This window comes from Vulpes vulpes, chromosome 5, assembly GCF_048418805.1.
Source record: "Vulpes vulpes isolate BD-2025 chromosome 5, VulVul3, whole genome shotgun sequence".
Lineage (NCBI taxonomy): Eukaryota > Metazoa > Chordata > Mammalia > Carnivora > Canidae > Vulpes > Vulpes vulpes.
The window spans coordinates 5,837,759-5,858,921 of NC_132784.1; the positions used below are offsets into that span (position 1 = coordinate 5,837,759).

General features: G+C 38.6%; 1 protein-coding gene across 3 annotated transcripts in view; it reads right to left on the minus strand.

Annotated features, from left to right (window-relative positions):
* CNTNAP5 (contactin associated protein family member 5) overlaps nucleotides 1–21,163 on the minus strand; it is a 789,161-nt gene that overhangs the window by 115,486 nt on the left and 652,512 nt on the right. For all 3 annotated transcript variants that reach the window (XM_026015709.2, XM_072757524.1, XM_072757523.1), the window contains 3 exons: nucleotides 17,083–17,210; nucleotides 16,741–16,911; nucleotides 6,368–6,586 (listed from right to left, as the gene is read on the minus strand). In XM_026015709.2, coding sequence (XP_025871494.1) covers nucleotides 6,368–6,586; nucleotides 16,741–16,911; nucleotides 17,083–17,210 — 518 coding nt within the window. The remainder of the gene's footprint in view (nucleotides 1–6,367; nucleotides 6,587–16,740; nucleotides 16,912–17,082; nucleotides 17,211–21,163) is intronic.

Consider the following 21,163-nt stretch of genomic DNA (forward strand, 5'->3'; position numbering starts at 1 on the left):
AAAAATAAAAAAAAAGAGTGTTTTAGAAAAGAAAGAGGGAGGAGGAGTTACATTGTAGCTAGTCCTGTGGAGAAATGAAGAATAAACTTTGCTTAAGAAGATTACTACCTTTTTTTAAAAACGTGTGTGTGCATGTGCGTGTGCGTGTGTGTACAAGAAATCTACATGATTCTGGCTGAGGCTGGATTCCTCAGCAAGGCTGCTGGGGATGAAGTTAAAGGGGCAAGAGGTATGTTAGGGGCGCCCTTGGGGACCACACCTGTAGACGGGAGGGGAAGAAAGCAGGAAGGGGACAGGGGAGGTGAGAACTGCAGTGCAGACCTGACAATAATCTAGAAAACCCACAGAGAGCACTAGAGTTAGAAAAACCCATGAGAGATGTACCTCTTTGGGCCCAAATGGCCAAACCTTTCTGCCATGGACTCAAATGGTCATTGTATGTGACACCCTTAGAATGGATGTGACTGTGACCAGGGGTCTCTCTGCAGCTGAGGCAGCTCCTGAAGAAGCAGACACATGAAGACCATCTGTCAACGGCCTTCCCACGGCAGGGCAACAGGCCCTTCTCAAAGGGGAACCTGAGCAGCACATTTCTATGTCTACTATGGGTTCCTAAGCCTTTCTCTACTCCATAAATAGGTCCTGAGACGACCCTCACCATTTAGCCTGGCACCTGGATGATGAAGAAAGCTGAATCCAAATGTGGCACTTGTCACCTCTTCTACAAAATTGCCTTCCCCTACACAAGTGGCTTTGAAGTCGAATCTTTTCCTTTTTGAATCAGAAGGAACTTGGTAATAACATGTGAACTCAGTGTAAATCTGCCAGTAACACTTTGCAGAGGATTTCCATTACATTTTCTTCCCCCCCCCCCCCCCCCCCCCCCGCCCCATCACTCTACTCAAGGGCTTTCTCACCTTCTTCTCCTTTTTTTTAAAGGATATTATTTATTCATGGGAGTCACACAGAGAGAGGTAGATACACAGGCAGAAGGAGAAGCAGGCTCCCTTCGGGGAGCTTGATGTGGAACTTAATCCCAGGACCCTGAGATCATGCCCTGAGGCAAAGGCAGACCCTCAACCACTGAGCCACCCAGGCATCCCTCTACCGCCTTCTCTGAATCCTCAGCTATGTTGACAAAGCCTTGGAGAAATCAAAACAGGCTCCCTAGGCTGCAGGTAGGGTTCCAGCATCCGCATGTCTTGCTGTGTCTGCTTTTTTCCAACCTAGAGTCTCCCTGATAGTTAACACTCAATGGCACCTTGGCTTTGGAAAAATGCATAAACAACTTCTCACCTTCCTTTTTCCCTCAGATCAGGTCCTTGAATGTCCAGGGAGTACTGATTTTATTTTCCAGAAAGACCTGGACTTACTTTCATTTTTACAATTATCACTCCAGCTCCACATAAACGACACTGCCCTAATTTTTTTTTTCTTTTACCTTGTTACAAATTTTGATGATGGCAGTGCCAGAGGAATCAGAATAACTGCTTCTAACATTGTGTTTTTGTGTAGTCTAAATCTCAGGGCTTCTTTTCCTGGTTTGTATGAGAAAATGATGCCATATGCCATACTGTACCCTCCTTTAAAAAAGTATGACTTGCGATATGTTTTACCAATCGTAGTCAATCAAACCAAAGAAGAAAACTTTACAGTCTCCTTCAATTGCCCATTATCAACCCAATGCAGAACAGCATATGATGAAATGAGCTTCAGTTAAAGCAGAAGATGTTGTAGATTAGCATTTCAAGAAAGTTTCTGGACTATTGGTGGGCAGAAAATACTAAAGTGGACTGTGGGAATGGGTTAAATGCCTTCAACTCTGAACATCTTAAAGAAGAGATATTTTGCAGAAGGGGGTGATTTAATCATTTACTTGTCCAAATATGAAAATAAAACCAATGTTCCTTCAAAATATTTTCAAGCTATACGAGTGTGATTTGTTGAAACAGTGGTGTTGGGGAGGGAAAATGCATGGAGGGGCAGGTAGTTCTATATCATTGGGTTTTTCTGTTTTCTGTATTTCGTCCATCATAAAATTTTGTATTGAGTGGACACTCCATGCTCCTCTAAGTACTGGGTGCATAGCAACAAAGCACAGCATTTCTGGGACTTGCCCTGCTGGTGATCTGAGGTCTCTTGCCAACTTCTTAAACTCATCACAACAATTTTTTTTACATGTAACTATTAATGAGGAACATCAGAAATCACGTATTAATTTTTTACTAAGTAAAACAATTTAAGAACATTTAACAAATGACTTACCTTTGAAAAAGTAAACTTTTTGGTATATTGGGTGTTATCATTGGAAAGTTATATGATGTTGAAAAGACAGTGATTCCTTTACTTTTTGTTTCACCACTGATGTCATGTTAAGTAACATCTTCTACGCACTATGGTTTATATAATAAATATGCTAAAAGGTGATTTTTCAGTTACTTTTTAATGTGAGAAGGATACATACCTCCTCCTGTGCTTTGAGACACAGTATATCCTCTCAAATAGAAAACTCTACTGGTCTTCATCAAGAAATCCATCTTCCTGAGGCACTTATAAGGATAAACCTTTTTTTATTTTTTAAAGACCTTATTTATTTATTCATGAGAGACACAGAGAGAGAGAAAGAAAGAGGCAGAGACACAGGCAGAGGGAGAAGCAGGCTCCACGCAGGGAGCCCGACATGGGACTCAATCCCAGATCTCCAGGATCATGCCCCAGGCCGATGGCAGGCGCCAAACCTCTGAGCCACCCAGGTTGCCTCCTAAGGATAAATCTAAGCAACTATTCTGATACAGACTCTGTGGCAGCTAATGGATGTGGCTGCATTTTTGCCACAGAGCACCTGTTTATGCAGTGCCAGAGCTCAAAGTTGCTCCCTAACTGGCTTCACCATAGACCCTACTAAGTTTCTCATGCTTCACCTGAAAACAGGAATAATAGTTCCCTATGAGCATGGAGGCTGGAGCAGCATTTTTAGAGATCTCTTTAAACTTTATGATTTATCAAGAATCATGTTTTTATCTTTCATAGTCTACTATTTTCCCTAAGGAGCTATCAAGTGGGAAGAACTTCAGTTTACTTTGACACAAGTAAACAGCTAAGCCAACAACAACAATAAACAACAACAAAAAAAAAAACAAAACAAAACATGAGTCCATGAAAGAAAAAAAATTAAGAAGGCAGTAAAATCACATGAAAATGAAACTTACAGGCCCACATCTTTACAAAATGTCTATAATTCAGCAAATTTGGAAAAATGCGATTCCGATTTGGGGAGAATGAGGATAAAGATGATTGTCATTCCTAGCATAAGCATGGAGATTGCAGACCATTGGGTACTGAGAGATCAGCTACCAGACTCTTCTTTTCCATTTTGCAGATAAAGACAATGGGTAAACCAAGGCTAGCTGTTTTGTTTTGGTTTGGTTTTGGTTTGGTTTTTTAACCAATTTCCTGTGACCTGTTGCCGGTTGACCTGGTATACACACCCATATCTCTCCATTTCACTTTCAGCAATGGGTGCTAGTTCTTGGATTCCTCTTGCCTCATCTGCTCACTGACTGGCACATTCATAGGGAACAGCAAACCAGAGGGGTAATAGCTCCAAGAGTTTCAAGGATGAGCTAATTACATACTTGCAGCATATATTTCAGAATCTATGTGTTATGAAGTTTCTCCTATTCCATTAAAAAAAATGTGACCAGTAGGATGGCATGGTTGCAAATGTCCCTAACTATCATGGTAATAAAAGTCTGAAGACAAAAATATCAATTCTGGGAATCCAGCATGCATTGACTCATATATGAGCACTTCAACTTGTCACATTCCAATGACAAGGACAGTGTGAAGAGGTACATGCTGTTCTATAAAATTCAACCTGTTTCTAGTACTCAGGAAGCACTCACGAGCACACATCAACGGCAGTGATTACAATGCTGAACAATGCTCTGTTTTGATCAAAAGATCCTTTAGTGGCTAAAGGTATCCAGACAGGCATATCCAAATGAATATTTAAATTCTGCTACCTTCAATCTATCCCTGGGAAGAAGTACACATCAATGATATCTTTTTTCTGCCTAGCAAATATAAATATCCAGTGTCTCTAAATTTTTGAATGATAGGGAACGCGATTCTTCATTTTGTCCGTTAGAGCTAAGAAGAGGGTTTTGTTTTTTGTTTTTGGACCACTGAATTATACAAAATGGAAATATTGGGACTTCAGCATTTTTGGCCACCTGACATTTCTAAATGAGTGTATTACTGAACACTAAACAACAGAATTCAAAGCAACAGACTAAAATGACCTCTAATAGCATGTTGTTTTTTTCTTCTTCTTCAAGTACATTAAGACAAATTCAATAAAGCAGAGTAACATCTGAGATGGAACTTATTGGAGAGAAACATAACAGAAGCAGGTGCTCTCACCACAGCTGACCTTGGCTCCAGCTCAAGCAAGATATGTCCTCCAGTCCCATTGACATGCTCCTACAACTCACTGCATTTGTGATCAATTTAACTGAAATGTCTGGAGATAAAAACCTGCCATGAAACACAGCTGCGACTTTTCCCTTTTGACTTGCACAAAGTTTATCACATATTCAGGACATATGATAATTTCATGAGGACATGAAATTTGCATGAAAGGATAAAAAATATTATTCCGTCTTTATATACACCTTTCTGCCAGAAAGATTCATAAATACTGCCTGAAATAAATTAAACTTTGGCATGGAATATAATTTATGAAAATTGCAAACTACTTGAATTGATTTCAACAAAAAAGACATTAAATCTTGATGACTAGCAAACTTCTTCAGAGTAATAAAATATGAGGTTTAAATAGAATTAAAACAGCAATATAAATTTCCAAAAATATTTTAAGATTAAATCGTATCACTCATGTAGGTTATTAATTAAGTAAATGCCTTATAATCATAAAAATGCTCTTAATCACTTAAATCATTGGTTCTGCTACATAGATAAGACATGACAGATGAAGAAAGAAATATGATTCCTCTTGAGAAGAGAAAATATGACATATTCTGTAACTTTTTTTCCTTTTAGCTGGTGTGCTTTTAGCGAATGCTTTTGTCAGAATTAAAAGTGGCACAAACGCAATTTAAAGGAAACCTGTAAGAAATACCCATTGATTGCTGATGACATTTCATTACTAGTAGTAAAGTTATGTAGTGTGAGAATTGGCTAAATAAATAAATAAGGAAAGAAAATCAAATCTGGGTTGGCTGGAAAATTTTGGACCTTACTTATATCACTTATATAAAACCTTAAGTTTTATATAAGAACAACTTCTTAGCTTTGACAATATTACAGTCGCCCTAATATTTACAGCTATGTTTTGTACTTTAAAGATTTACAACTCCTGTTTAACCTACTTTCAAAAAATCTTTACTAAATTATAGCTATGAGGCTGACCTTTCCTACCTGGACTTGTGTGGCTAAATTCTCTTCCTCTCTCTCTCTCTCTCATTCTCTCTCTTTTGTGTACACACACACATACACACACACACATACACACACACACAGCTCTTTGAAAAGTAGTGTCACTGCACAATTTATCTTTCAGTTTCCATCATCCAACAAGGTGCCTGGCTTGTTTTTGGTGCTCAGTGACTACTTATGGAATGAATGAATGAATGAATGAATGGACTCAGTAAGTGATGTTTGAACTTTTCTGGTCCCACTCTAAGCAGTTGAGATGAACAGCTTGTCTAGAGGCTGAATCTGAGTCTCAGGAGAAACTGCCTAATGGAGGGACATCAGCTCAGGAACCAGGCCTAATTTTCTGTGCAAAAGCAAGGCAGCTACCTCAATGGTGTGATTTCAGGGGGCATCAAAGAATACCATGGAAAACAGTAGTTCCTTCCCCACCATATGACTGGTGACACATCCCTGTGAGATACTGTAATATATTTTATTGCACAATTTTCAATAATTATCAAGAGTCAGGTATCACTAGGAAGGGTGAAGGGTGGGCTCACTGACTTAGAGGCAACACCTACTAAGATGTAAATAGCTGATACATTCTTTTTCTACAAATAGATTTTGACTGTAAGAATGAAAAATAATAGGGGTCCTCGGACATCTGAAGATAATATGTACAAGGAGAAAAGATACAAAGAGTCTGAGATCACCTTAAAATTTGCTGAGGGGTGGCATAACTTCCTATTGCTGAGGATGATGAAGCTAGAAAGGAAGAATTTGTAAAATCATATTTATGTTTATAAATGCTTTATGACGTATTTTAATCATCCTTCAGTTCTGAAACAAAATCATAGTTTCCCCCGGGCCTACTCACACAGAAGTCTTGTAGGGTTTTAGCACAGACGGGCATCAGGATATTCCTTACCTACAAACAGCTGGCTGTTCAGCTGCAATCGGAAGTGACCTTCCTCCGAAGTCTCCCTGGTCATCCTCGGGAGGCTGTCCACCTGGAGGGAAGTCTCCTTGAGATTCCTCTCAGCCCGGACGTAATGCCATTGGTTGTCATTCAGAAGAGAAGGAGAGTGAACTATGAGCTCTACAGGGCCATTTCCAACATCGATGGCAAAAGTGATCTCAGATGGAGCTGAAACCAACAAAGGAAACAGGTAGGAAGATGAGGGGAGATGTCAGCGCATTGAGGTCATAGGCACGCCCTGAATAAATGGTACGAATGACTGCAAGTCAATATGGGGTAAAGAGGTCTTCAGTCGAAATCTCTGCAGTACTTAAATTACCAATTGATTGTGAAAATTACCAAATACTAAATCCTAAACTCTTTGTTTGGCCTACTTGATACTTATCATGAGAATTCTAGAAATAGGATAAGGGACAAGGCCCCAGATGCCTATCTGATAAACATGCATAGATGCCAAGGCTTGGAGTTTTATGGGCCTATTTGGGCTTCAATGGTATTCTCATGGTTATCTGTAGATACTAGATTAACAAGACCACTACATTCCCGCAGGGAGAGGATTCACATTTTTGAAAGTCCAGTGTTCTCCTCTATGTTATTTCATTAATATATATGATTGTAATCATTTATGCTATTCTTAGGACTTTTTTTCTCTTTTTCAAGGAGACTCAGAAAGTTTAAGTGCTTTTCTCAAGGACATTTCACTGCAAGTAGTGATGCCTGGGATAAAACAGAAGCCCCCATCCACCTTTCATGACTCTTTCTCCCTTTCTATAAAAATCTGCATAACACACATGCCAGTGATCAGTCAATCAGGAGTAATAATACCAATGATGACGATGACAATGACGATGGTCATGGTAGTGGTGTTGGCAGTGGTAGTGTTGGTGGTGATGATAGTGGTGGTGCTGATGATGGTGATGATAGTGATGGTGGTGGTGATGGTGGTTATGATGGTGATGGTGATGATAGTGATGGTGGTGGTGATGGTGGTGATGGTGGTGGTGATGGTGGTGATGGTGGTGGTGATAGTGGTGGTGCTGATGATGGTGATGATAGTGATGGTGGTGGTGATGGTGGTTATGATGGTGATGGTGATGGTGGTGATGGTGGTGGTGATAGTGGTGGTGCTGATGATGGTGATGATAGTGATGGTGGTGGTGATGGTGGTGATGGTGGTGGTGATAGTGATGGTGGTGGTGATGGTGATGATAGTGATGGTGGTGGTGATGGTGGTGATGGTGGTGGTGATAGTGGTGGTGCTGATGATGGTGATGATAGTGATGGTGGTGGTGATGGTGGTGATGGTGGTGGTGATAGTGGTGGTGCTGATGATGGTGATGATAGTGATGGTGGTGGTGATGGTGGTTATGATGGTGATGGTGATGGTGGTGATGGTGGTGGTGATAGTGGTGGTGCTGATGATGGTGATGATAGTGATGGTGGTGGTGATGGTGGTGATGGTGGTGGTGATAGTGATGGTGGTGGTGATGGTGATGATAGTGATGGTGGTGGTGATGGTGGTGATGGTGGTGGTGATAGTGGTGGTGCTGATGATGGTGATGATAGTGATGGTGGTGGTGATGGTGGTGATGGTGGTTATGATGGTGATGGTGATGGTAATGGTGGTACTGGTGGTGGTGATGGTGGTGATGATGGTGGTGGTGGTGACATATAGCCATTGAGGGACAGAGAAAGAGAGAAATCAGGAACACAATATTCTACTGAGTGCTATATACTAAGTACTGACCATAGATCCTGTCATTTTAACTCTCAAAACAATGCATGAGAAAGGCATCATTTTTAAGCCCATCTTACGGATGAGAAAACTAAAGTTATAATTGTCTGTTTCTTAGATAGTACAAAGAATCTGACTCAAAAAGTAGAATTCTCCATTTTTCTCTACTTAGAGTATGTCTTTTCATATTTTACATTATTACATAAGAATTTTCTAAATCTGAAGGATACGTAGGGGTAAATTATAAATTGATATTGATGAGAATACAGTCCCCTTTCAGTCACAGGAGACTTCCTATGACAGATCTTTTCTTCCTTCTAAGCACCTTAGGCAGCCCCCTCTCCTTTAGGAGGAGGAGCCCTCCTCCTTTCCACTTAAAACAGAACATGGATATTTATTTGATAAAGTCATCCACTGCCACATCTGAATTATCAGTGATACCAAAGGTCAAATAGCACTCTGGACCACTCTCTTCTCAGCCTTTATTTATTTATTTTTTTTATAAATTTATTTTTTATTGGTGTTCAATTTGCCAACATACAGAATAACACCCAGTGCTCATCCTGTCAAGTACCCACCTCAGTGCCCATCACCCAGTCACCACCCCCCACCCACCTCCCCTTTCACCACCCCTAGTTCATTTCTCAGGGTTAGGAGTCTCTCATGTTCTGTCTCCCTTTCTGATATTTCCCACTCATTTTTTTTTTTTATTCTCAGCCTTTAAACCCAAACAAAGAACCAGCCTTAGTATAAGAAGCCCCCAGTAGGTGGCATTTAAAGTAACTGGAGAGCTTGAATTGTTTTGCATTCTGGTCAAAGTGAGCCCTGACCTAAAAGAGAGGCAAGGAGGTCGAGGCCCGGAAATGGGATTTGAAAGCATGGTCTCTGGAGCCACCAGGACCTAAAGCATATTTTCGATCTTGTCACACCTATTAGCTATTGCTATTATTATCGTGTTATGGCTGACCAATTCAGCCACATGGCTTTGGCTCATAAACCCATGCATTAAAGAAGACAGAACCGAGGCAAACAAATTGGGTTCAACAATTAAATGATTAAATAAGAGTGAATTTGGCCCTTTGAGCCATTTTCTGTTTCTTATTCAGGCCACAGATGGCACCTTGAAGCCCTGCACATTTTGAGATCAAATAAACACTAACTGTGAGATAACTGGGATCTCAATTTATTTCTCTCTACAGAACAAAGGTAAAGATTGGTGAGAATTGGAAAGGGAAAACATTAAAGATTTTGCTAAAAGCCTTCCTGCAAAGCTGGTTTTGTGGATATTAAGTTCTACATGGACAGCATATCTTTATGGAGCTCTTCCTCTACTGCTGCATCTGCCCACCACCCCCTGCCACCCTTCTGCTTGTTAGGTTTCCTGTCCAGGCTTATCCCTGCTCCAAGATTTATCCCCCTGTTGTAAAATGATCTGTTTATGGTCTGTCTCCCCAACTAGTCTGCAAACTCTAGATGAACACCTCACTAATTGGACACCTAGCACCAGGGCTGGTATATAGGAAGCTCTCATCCAACCAAAGACTCATTCATTAAAACATTATACATACTAAATATAATTTATAATTTTCTTTAGGTGATTTTTGTTTGTTTTTGTTTTGTTTTGTTTTAATTTTATACCCTGGACTTAACTTCCTTGAACTTTTTAAAATTATCATTATTTAATTTTATTTAGGTCACTATTAAAGACCTACTTTGTTTAATCCATTCCTCCTAGAACTGGGGGACAATCAGTAAAATGTAATAATCACAGCTAATGTCTACTGAGTGCTTACCACAAGCCAGACACTTACTTGGCTAAGCATTTTTCATGAATGAATTCCTTAATATTGTAAGGAATTCACTATCATCTTATGGGACAGGTAACATAATGCAGCTGAGGGAGCTGAGCTGACAAGTTGCTTCAACCCAGATGGGGCAGAGTCAAGATTTAAATCCAGGCCATGTGTCTCTGGAACTCATTTTTTAAACCCACTCTTCTTATGAAAAAATATTCCCCCAAACCTATGCAGTGTCCTGTGGGGGTGTGTGTCAAAGTGCAATTATATAATTGAGATGCCTGGAAACAACTGAGAAGGATAATGTAAGTAAATAAGTGATTCATCCAACATTGCCTAATGCCTCTGAGGATGGGAACCTGAGGCAAACATAAGCCCGCTCTCGTTTGCTAGAGGGATGGTTATCACCTGATGGCCCTGGAGGGGAAAACCAGAAGTCCTGTGTCAACCGTAGTTCCAGTATGAATTTACCCCCTGGCTTTTCCTTCTCTCACCTGTCTGACAAATATTTTTCCTCATTATTTACTCCCTTGTGGCTCAAGACAAAGCTGAAGAGTCACTTGGCCCTTCAGTGGGTTTTTACCAATGCAGGTCTATGCAAGGTCCTGAGAATGCACAGATAAAAGAAACCCAATGATCTCACAGTGTGCTATTGAGAAGGCAGACAAAGGGACATACTATGTGGAAGAAAATGCCATAAGTTCAAGAGAATGTCTACCAGGTACTTCTAGAGGATGAGAAGCTGAGTTAAGGCTCCTGTATAATGTTCTCTCGTCCTTGAATCCCATGTCTGTGTCCTCAGCACTGACTCCATGTCAGGTGTGAGATAAATCCCAGGGACAATTTATGGACAAAGAAGTCACTTACCCTCTCTGATCTTCCAAGCATACATTTACAAAATGGGAAATATGAACTACATGATATATTGTTAAGCATTTTTGGAGACAAGATACCTCTAGGAAAAAATCACATACACTTTGCATAAAATTTTGAGGACTTCCTAAATGTCTTATGTCCCAAATCATGGAGAAAAACAATTCTATTTTCTCTTGAGTCCTAACATTCTTGTGTGTTGAAGCAGCCTGGCAAAGCAGAATAGGAAGTTGCATTAAGGAACAGAGTGGTAGGGACACCTGGGTGGCTCAGTGGTTGAGCATCTGCCTTCGGCTCAGGGCGCAATCCTGATACCTGGATCGAGTCCCACATCACGTTCCTTACGAGGAGCCTGCTTCTCCCTCTCTGTGTCTCTGCTTCTCTCTCTATGTCTCTCATGAATAAATAAATAAAATATAAAAAAAAAAGGAACAGAGTGGTTGCTTGATCCTGGATTCTGACTCTTACTAGCTGTGTGACTCTGGGGGTGTTATTAACTCTCTCTAGGGTCACTTTCTTCATCTGCATATCTGACTGGGGATTGAACAATGAAATTTATAGTGCAGTGTTTTGAATATTGTCAATAGGATTCTTTGAAAACTAATGAATAGGGACGCCTGGGTGGCTCAGCGGTTCAATGTCTGCTTTCCAGCTCAGAATGTGATCCTGGAGTACCGGGATCTAGTCCTACATCAGGATCCCTGCATGGAGCCTGCTTCTCCCTCTGTCTGTGTCTCTGCCTCTCTCTTTCTGTGTCTCTCATGAATAAATAAATAAAATCTTTGAAAACTAATGAATAATAAATGTAAATTATTTAATACAGTGTCTAATCAATGTGGACACTCAACAATTTATTTTAAGTATAGTACATCATACTATTTATATTATACAAATATATAAATTTAATTATTATTAGTATTAATTTTACCTTCTCGGAGGATCTGAGAGTCTATCTTCAAGTTCTCATCATATCTGGCAATATTGGGGTTTTTGGTATTATTCTTTTTTTAATCTTTATTTTTTAAATATTTTATTTATTTATTCATGGGAGAGAGACACACAGAGAGAGAGAGAGAGAGAGAGAGAGAGAGAGGCCAAGACACAGGCAGAGGGAGAAGCAGGCACCATGCAGGAGCCTGACATGGGACTCGATCCCGGGTCTCCAGGATCACACCCTGAGCTGAAGGCAGCGCTAAACCACTGAGCCACCAGGGCTGCCCTGGTATTATTCTTGATATGATACTGCTGAATATCACAACTCAAATCTCTCTTTCTCCCATCCCCCCCTCCACATATATATGTATATCATAGATAGATATCATATATATGACATGTATGGATATAGGTCATACATACATATATATCCACAAAAATGATATATATGACATATAATAAACATATATACATATATATATGTCTATCTCATTCACTTCTTCCATGGGCTTGAAGGCTAGCAGAATATACCCCTCCAAAATATGCTACTTTAATCTCAGGATGATTTTGAGCTGAAGGCAATTGAGAAGAAGCAGAAGCAAGGAAAGCTCCCTGTGCTCCCCTGTTATTTAGAGCAGGACATAGGGGATCCCTGGGTGGCTCAGCGGTTTAGTGCCTAACTTTGGCCCAGGGCATGACTCTGGGGTCCCAGGATTGAGTCCCACATCGGGCTCCCTACATGGAGCCTGCTTCTTTCTCTGCCTGTGTCTCTGCCTCTCTCTCTCTCTCCATCAATCATGAATAAATAAATAAAATCTTAAAAAAAATAAAGCAGTATATAAAGTTACAGAGATGTCTCTCCTCCCCTGTCTACCAGAAGGACAAAAATTAATTGCCTGGAGACAACTGTAGACCCTATCAGTCCAGAGATAGGGTCTAGACAACTGTAGACCCCATTGGCACCAGAGGAATCTGCATAACAAACTTTACTAACTAGGCTTTATCTCTACTCTTAGAAACCTAAAACTTCCTTTTTTTTTGTCTATAATTTCTCCACAAATATATTATTCTCTGTTGAACAGATAAGCTGTAGTTCTAAGCCACTTCTTTGAGTTACTCATTTTTCTCTGTCCATTTCTCATGTTCACACAATGTGTGCATATTAGTAAATTTATTTTTGTTTTTCTCTCACTACTCTTATTGCAGGGGTTGCAGCCAAGAATAGAGAAGTTAAGAGGGAAATTATTTTTCCCTCTTTATAGATTTTAGGACATATTAGGTCCCTTGCCAGATATTAAGGTGGGCTCTGGCAAAACTAGTCTGCAATCTTACTTCCACAGCCAGAGGCATTGGTCAGAGGTGGCCAGGTGAGCTGCACATGAGGAATTTCATCTCTCAACTGAAATGCAGCTCTCCCTTGGAGGAGAGCTAGTTTCAGACTGAAGCAGATATTCAGGAGTCGGTGTAAGGAGGGAAATAAATCACAGATAACACTATAAAACTGATGAATCCAACCAGAAATAAAGTGTCTTGTCAATTCTGGACTTAGTCACATGTCATAATCCTGGTGAATTCCTGTCCTTGTGTCCAGTAGTTCAGATCGTGTTTTCTTTTAATTGCAGCCAAATACATATGATTGTCATATAGATGTCATAAATCCCATTTTTGCATAAGTAAGCACTAAACAGATGAAGAATATGCTGACAAATTTAGGGGAATGGAAATTGAGTCCACCTGGGATTGTAAGCAATAGGCTCTTTCCACTACACCACACTCTCAACAGCCACTCCCTTCTGCTTCTCCTCACCCACTCCAAAATACCCATTTCCATCTGCACAGTAATTGTTAGATAATTGTCAAAATAGCTCTTTTTTTTTCCCTCAGTCTCATTTGAAACAGACCCACTAAGACTTGACACTGTGAAATGTCTTGTTTCTCTTAGAATATGGACTAATCTCAAGGCTACAGAATTCACACATCTTAGCTGGAAGTGACCCAGAAGAAAATGGACTGAAAATTTCATGGAAACTTCTTATTCCCTGTTGAACAATATGGATATATCAACTTTGGAAGCTTCTGTTCAGATAGTTAGAGAGGAACACTCCTTGAGGATGGAAGAGGAATCTATTCTGAGACACTTCATGTTTTTAAAGGCCATTTCCTTCGTAAGTAACTGATCTACAGAAGTATCTTGCTATGAATCCCTTAAGGTGAAAATTCTATCTGCAGAAAAAGCATGGGATGAGTGTAGCTTTCAATAAGAAATGCAGGATCCCTTCTAACTTGTTTTTTTTCCTTTTAAATAATAAAATATTTTGAAAAATATGATGTCTTGCTTTAAAACTTTTACATAAAATTTCAAAAAACTATATGTTCTCGAACCTGGTGAAAAAGGGTACAACAAACAATTACATCAATGTATTTTTAAATTTTCATCAAATTTAATACCGCCTTCATTTAAATCATTTTTTATAACCCAAAGGACAAAATATAGTACCAGAAAGTACAAACAAATTGGACATTGAAATGTAATTAACACTAAATCATTGCTCATTATCTTGTGATAATATGCCATGACATTTGTGCTGCTTTAATGAATCAAAAAGCCTTAGGGCCTGATTTTTATTAAATTTACATTGAGGTTATTATATCCATATTATGCAATGGTTGGCACTCAACCCCACATTTTCAGAGCCTGGTTAACTTAGATAGGAGAGATCTTATTTCACACTAAAGCCACAGAAGCTTCCTCCCATTAATCGTCTAAATAGTTGGAGTAAAAGGAGGTTAAAACTATGAATTAAAGAGATCTCTTTCCCTGTATATATTGTGCTGTAACTGCAAAAGAAACACTTGCTACTTGGTGATTTGCAGGGGTCTGGTGTAAACACCTCCACCATCTCCTCCAGCAATGCTTTTGTGTCTTTCTCTGGAACTCCCAAATTTCCAAGCTCCTGTTGCCAAGACATTACTTATGCTCTTACGGATATTTCATGATGTCACATCATTATCATAGTATGGGTCAATTGCCTCCATCAAACTATCAAAAACTCCGTTTAGACACAGATAAATGAGACGTCTAATGACAAGCATAAGTGATCATGGCCATGGGCATAACGAGGGCAAGATGGTGGGAGCAATTTGTCTGTGTAAAAGAAATAAGGGGGGTGGGGGATAATGAGTGCAGAAAACTGAAAACCAGCAAAAGCAATTAAAGGTAGATGCTTTTATTATTGTCACGCACCAGGAATTCTGAACAGTATCAGTGAAAAAACATTCCTCTACCAAAAAAAGCCTTTTGTTGGTCCAAGTTCTAACAAATGCTGATGTATGAATCTTTAATAATGTATATGTAAGCTTCAAATAGCACATTTTATTACTTACAACTTAATAAATATATTCAAGAGGGAAGTTAATACAAAAAACTCCAGATATACCTTTGGCTCCTAAACATGCAGATTCAAATATATAGACTTAGCTTTAAGAGTAAGAATTCAATTTTTGATTTCTCATTTTTGTAATTACCATGCTATCATTGTTTAACTCAAATCTGTTGACACATATGAACACACATTATCACAGGGCTTGTGGACACAGATTGCACCCAAAGGGAGCTCACACACTGCAAACCTTTAGGAACTCCATAATATTTTACCAAATAGGATAGTAATCTGTGATGAAATTTCTGGTGAAAATATCTTATCGAATTTTTTATTGATTGCAGACAAATTTAAAAGTTGCTAGAATTTATCTTGAAGAAAACACATGGAAAGAATTGCAGTTCCTGGAATTTATTGTAAAATAAAATATTTTTTTGAATATCTACCAAATTTATCTTTATGTTTAAAACATTTCTTAAAATTTACATGTCTGTTGCTTAATGTGAAAAAAATATTTTTAATTTAAAATTGTAAAAGTATCCTTTTTTTAAAGATTTTATTTATTTATTCATGAAAGACACAGAGAGAGGGAGGCACAGACACAGGCAGAAGGAGAAGCAGGCTCCATGCAGGAAGCCTGACATGGGACTCAATCCCAGGTCTCCAGGATCACACCCTGGGCTGAAGGTGGCACTAAACCGTTGAGCCACCCAGGCTGCCCTGTAGAAGTATCTTTTGATCGATATAAGATAGACGGGCAAATCTGATTATACTATATTTTGAACACACACATGGGAAGACGATTAATTTTGATGAAGTCAACTACAAATTTGCAGAAGTAAACTTGAAGGAAGAAAAATTTTAATGTAATTATTAGTGGAACAAACCAATGTACAGGTATGTTTTTGCCCTTTTTATTAAAAAAGACTAAAATAATATTCAGACAAGAAAATATTCATGTCTTCTTTTTTGTACTGGGATTTTTTGTATTGGCATGATTACATATGGGAGTTCAAAGGACAAGTTTGCTATCTGCATTTCTATTATTCCTCATTTAACTTTATGATCATTACTGAATAGAACCTTGTGGATAGGAGATGGGATATTAGAAAATGATCCATATCCTAGTGTCAAATTCTTTAGATACACCACTGCTTATGGTGAAGTGGTAGAGAAACAATGGGAATTCTGATTGGGTAGTCACACCCTCCTAAGGTGGGAAATAAATCAGGAAATTACTTTCAGAGCAAAAGTGCAACAAAAAGTAGACCCCAAATATGCATAACAGAATGCATAATAATAATAATAATACATTAAGCTTTCCATAGAAACTGCAGTGAAAAATCTTTGAGGTGTGGAAAAGACATTGTAGGTATCTATGGAAATTTGAGGAATGCACTGTTTTGAAGAGAGAAAGATTAAATGCTAATAGGTAATAATAAAACAAAAAGCATTAGAAAGAACTAGAAGTTATCATGGCTAATTTTACAGATTTCCAGAGACATTAATTTGATAGTATCAACATGTACTAGTTGTTGGTGGCAAAGATAAGACTTGAACTTCTTCTGTTGACATTACATCAAATTAATAAATGAGGGCACTTACAGCTTATTTCAAGTCGGATGAAGTCTTTAATGCCAAGGTTTTCTAGGAAAACTCCCGATAAAGCCGTAGTTTTAAAGAAGAAAGAAATATCGGCACTGAACTCCGCATGGAAGGTAGGAAAGTGGAGGTAAGAAGCTTCTGTATAAAATGATACCGCATTCCAGAAGTGCCCTGGATTAAAAAAAAAAATGGTTCCTTGTTTTAGAATGGGATATAGAAAAGCATTGGACATGTGAATGATTTTCAAGACTGAGGGACACTGCAGGGAAAAGAGATAAGAGAATAAAAACATCTTGTGCTTATGTAATGAAGAGAGAAAGCTTCTTTAGATTTAGTACTCACGGTCTCCATAGCAACGCAAGGGACCAATTCTCCAAGCAGCTTCTGAGTTTGATCTGTTGGTATCGGTGATAACTATCTGAGTGACAGGCAAGTGGTCTTTGAAGGAAAGAAAGCCAGTATCGTTTGTCCTGAAAAACATAAATTTAAGAAAAGAGAGGGGAAAATGTGGATAATGTAGGGACTCTTTTACCAAGACTCCTTTTTTCAAAGGTGATCTGGGTGCTTGCAGCAGCAGGGTGAGGCCAGGGAGGGGGAACCAGAAGGCTTTTCATCTCATAAGCATATGCAAAAGCCTGGAATGCCAATCACAAAACCCTTGGCCAGCTTCCAAAATCCAGTGGAATGCACATTTTCCCTACATCTTTCCAGAAACACAGGTAATTTACAGAGCTTGCTGTTGCTTGTTGAGGCTGACAGCACCCTACCTGCCCCCAAGCAGCGCTGATGTGACATGACATAGCAGCTCTCTTTCCACAGAGATTGGCTATCTCAGTAACTAACTGGAAATGGGCGCCACAAATCCCACTTGAAATCGCTCCCAGGACTTGCTTCAGCCCCCTGCCTGCCTACAGGTTTTAATCAGCTGGGGATGTGTCTTGCCACCTTTGAACTCTAGGTAAAAACAAGTCTTTAGAGTTATCCATTTGTTGCTCTATATTTTGCTCTATGTTTTAAAGATTTGGGGAGTTATTTGTCCTTGTTAATTACGCAAATAGATAACTAACTAGTCACCTTTTGGCAAAAAAAAAAAATGTTAGAAATAAATGGGTGAAGCTATTGTTTTTCCCTTTTTTAAAGCTATGTTTTTGGACTCCTGGTAAAGACATACCATTTAACTGAGAGAATAAAAATATAGATAAGAAACCTGCATTGAATGAATAACCATTCTGAGCCAGAAATATACTAGGGGATAAGTAAATTTTCCCACACAATACCTTTGTGCAGTGGGTACCATTATTTTCATTCACAGATGAGAAAACGGAGTCTAAGATATATCAGACAATGCCTAAGTTCACAGGGCACAAGGGTCAGGGGCTTGGTCACATACGTGGTATCTACCTCATGTCTAAATTTAACAAACATACAAAAATAGCCATGGCTAAGCACATATATATATATGAAGATGCCTATATGTTATGAGCTAACATATCATCCTGACATAACAATTTGAACTTATGACTAATAAAAGACTGAAATTTCTAAAAGAAGGGGAAGAACACAAAATGCATTACATAACAGCAAGTCTTGAAATGGTAACCAAAATTCTCCAAAAGCCTTTTTAACTGGGCAAGGTGAACTTTGCATTTCTGTCTTGCTCCATTTTGCTCATCCAAACATCAGATGGCCTGCTAGAAAAGATGATGGGACATTTTCATTTCCATGCTCTATCCATTAGGCCTGCTACCAATTTAAATGAGAAGTTGAACTGAATCATATGAGGTGGCCTGAAACCTGCACAGAGTGGGCTGCACCCCCGACCCACACAGCCCTAGTTAAGCACAGGATGGTTCATCTTGCCAGTACATGGGAATTGGGAGACACAGCACCACGAACCAATATTCAGGGCAAAGCATATAATGTAGCAATTTGATAACAAGAACATAAAGGAGCAAATTCATATTGACTCTCTCTCTCTGTAGTCACAAAGAAATCAACAAAACAACACACACTCGAAATCAGTGTAATATTTCATTGTCCTTTACATATCCCTTACAACTCTGAGTTTAGAGCCCAAGAAAATAATATCTCAAATTCTTAACTGGAGAAGCATTGCAGGAGCACTGTGATGTGATGCTTGGGACATAGCTTCAGAAGCACATAGATTTGTTCTGGAATCCCAAGTCCCCAGCTCCTAGCTATGTTAGGTTGGCAAATCATTTTATTTCTGAGATTCTCCAGCATCCTCAATTTTAAAATGGTGATAAAGTCTACATAACAGAGTTCTTGAGAGAATTAAATGAGATCACATAGTCACTTAGAATAGTGCCTGATCTATGGAAAATGCTTGAAAATGGTAGTGGCAACACTCATTTTAGTTCTTATCTTTGTCCCTCTGTAGCCTTAGGCAATTCAATCCATCTTTTTATGCATCAAGCTATTACTCTGTATTAGAGATCTCATACTACACAGAACATTGTAGAAAATTAAATGTTAAGATTTGGCATCCAGCTCATGAGATTTGGAGAAAAACATATCAGTTCATCTTGGCTATAAATAAATGAAATATTCACCTGCACGTGTACCCTTCAGGTCAAGTAACCAAAATGGTAAAGAAATGCATTATCCATTTTCTATTATTTGAGTACCTATATTTAGAGGCCATTCAAAGGATCAGGAAATAAGACTTTTGTTTCTGTTTGAAAGAACAACTATGACTGTTACAAAGACATAGAATAAAAATTTAGTCTTCATATTTAAATATCCTTTAAGCATAGAATTTACAGTAAATTCCAAGTAGTCAAAGTAAAGAAAACCCATATGTAATCCTGAAGAAACTACACTGCTCTAGGAATTTTTTCTCTCCATGTTTATTTTCAAGGTGAAAATGGGAGATTCTGAAGTCTGTCCATCAATGCTAATGACTGCCTCCCTTACACACTATGGCACCTTGTCTGACTCAATTTGATGTCCTATGTCAAAGTGTTGGGATATACAAATAGTATTCTAAGAATAAAAATCTTTTCCATGTAACAGTGAAAAAATTCATATTTAGTTTGATGTTGCAAGGCACAATACCAAAAATACTTTTTTTTTAATACAAACTTAAATTCCTACAGGGGCCAGATGAGTAATAAAAATGAGTGAGCCAGCTTTGTGTTAGATAATAAATGGAACCTGACATAGACCTTCATTGTCAGAGGTAAAGAGAGACAGAAAAAGAGAAGAAGAGAAAAAGAGAGATAGAGGGAAGAAAACTGGTAGGAAATACTTGTTCTGGCTAAAGGGAAATGATGATATCCATTAGTAACAAGTAATTATGCCATTCAAGAATGTCATGTGACTCAGACTGGAATATTAATGTAAAACTTCTCAAGTTTTAAAATCTTGACAATGGATTTTAAATTCTAAAAACAATAAACCAAAAACCATATACATAGTGGGAGCCAACACTGCACTGGGCAATAAGATGCAGGTGAGGGTTGTGTTCGGCTCATAGACGGCGTCAAAGATTCTTTGCATATTTTATTCATGCTCTTAAGGTCACAGTAAGAGCAAAATTGGATTTAATTCAACTTATGAGTGACAGGTATGAGTCAAACATTTAAAAGCATCAATGGGTGGAATATTTGGGGGAGTGGATGGTGATGGCGTATAAGATGATACACAGGGATACAAATCAGGGTAGTACCTATTAAGAAGCAGGAAATCAACAGCTGTACATTTCTACACACTAACTTGTTTTCCTTTCTCTTTTGTTTGAATTTGCTTTTCCAAGGGCAAACACTTTATAGATTTTGTCCTCTTTTGAAACAATATACAAGATTCTTCCTAAGAGTACTAGGTACTCATGTACTTGATTAAGTGCAGAAATGATTAATATGTAGTGGAAAAGCATTGCCATTTGGACAAGACTGTTACAAGTTGAATCCATGTGCCTCACCATACTTGTTATAGAGTGTCAGTGAAGTCACTCTTGGCCTAAGTTTTCTTATCTCTAAAATGGGGATAATAATATCACTTTGATATTGTATAAATTAAAGAAGACAACAACGATAAAACTATTAACATACTAACACAAAGTGGGGATTCAATAAATAGTTGTTGGAATTCCCTGTAAAACTTGAAATAAAAATGTGAAATGAAAAGAATTTTTAAAGGAAAAGTAAGAAAGGGAACCTAGCTGCTGGTGTGAATGAGCAGAGGCCAGTCACAGACACCTGTCGACACCAGGTTATGGGCGGCTCCAAGAATACAAAGCATAGACATATGTGGTCCTCGGGAAACACACGAGTTAATGGAAAAACATGTCAGAAGCAATGTGTTCCCCTTTTTCTTTAACTATCTGCATCTTGCGTTATTACCAGATTCAGGATTGCTGAGCAAAACAGGGGCTGCTGATTTCTTTAGTGATTCACTGGAG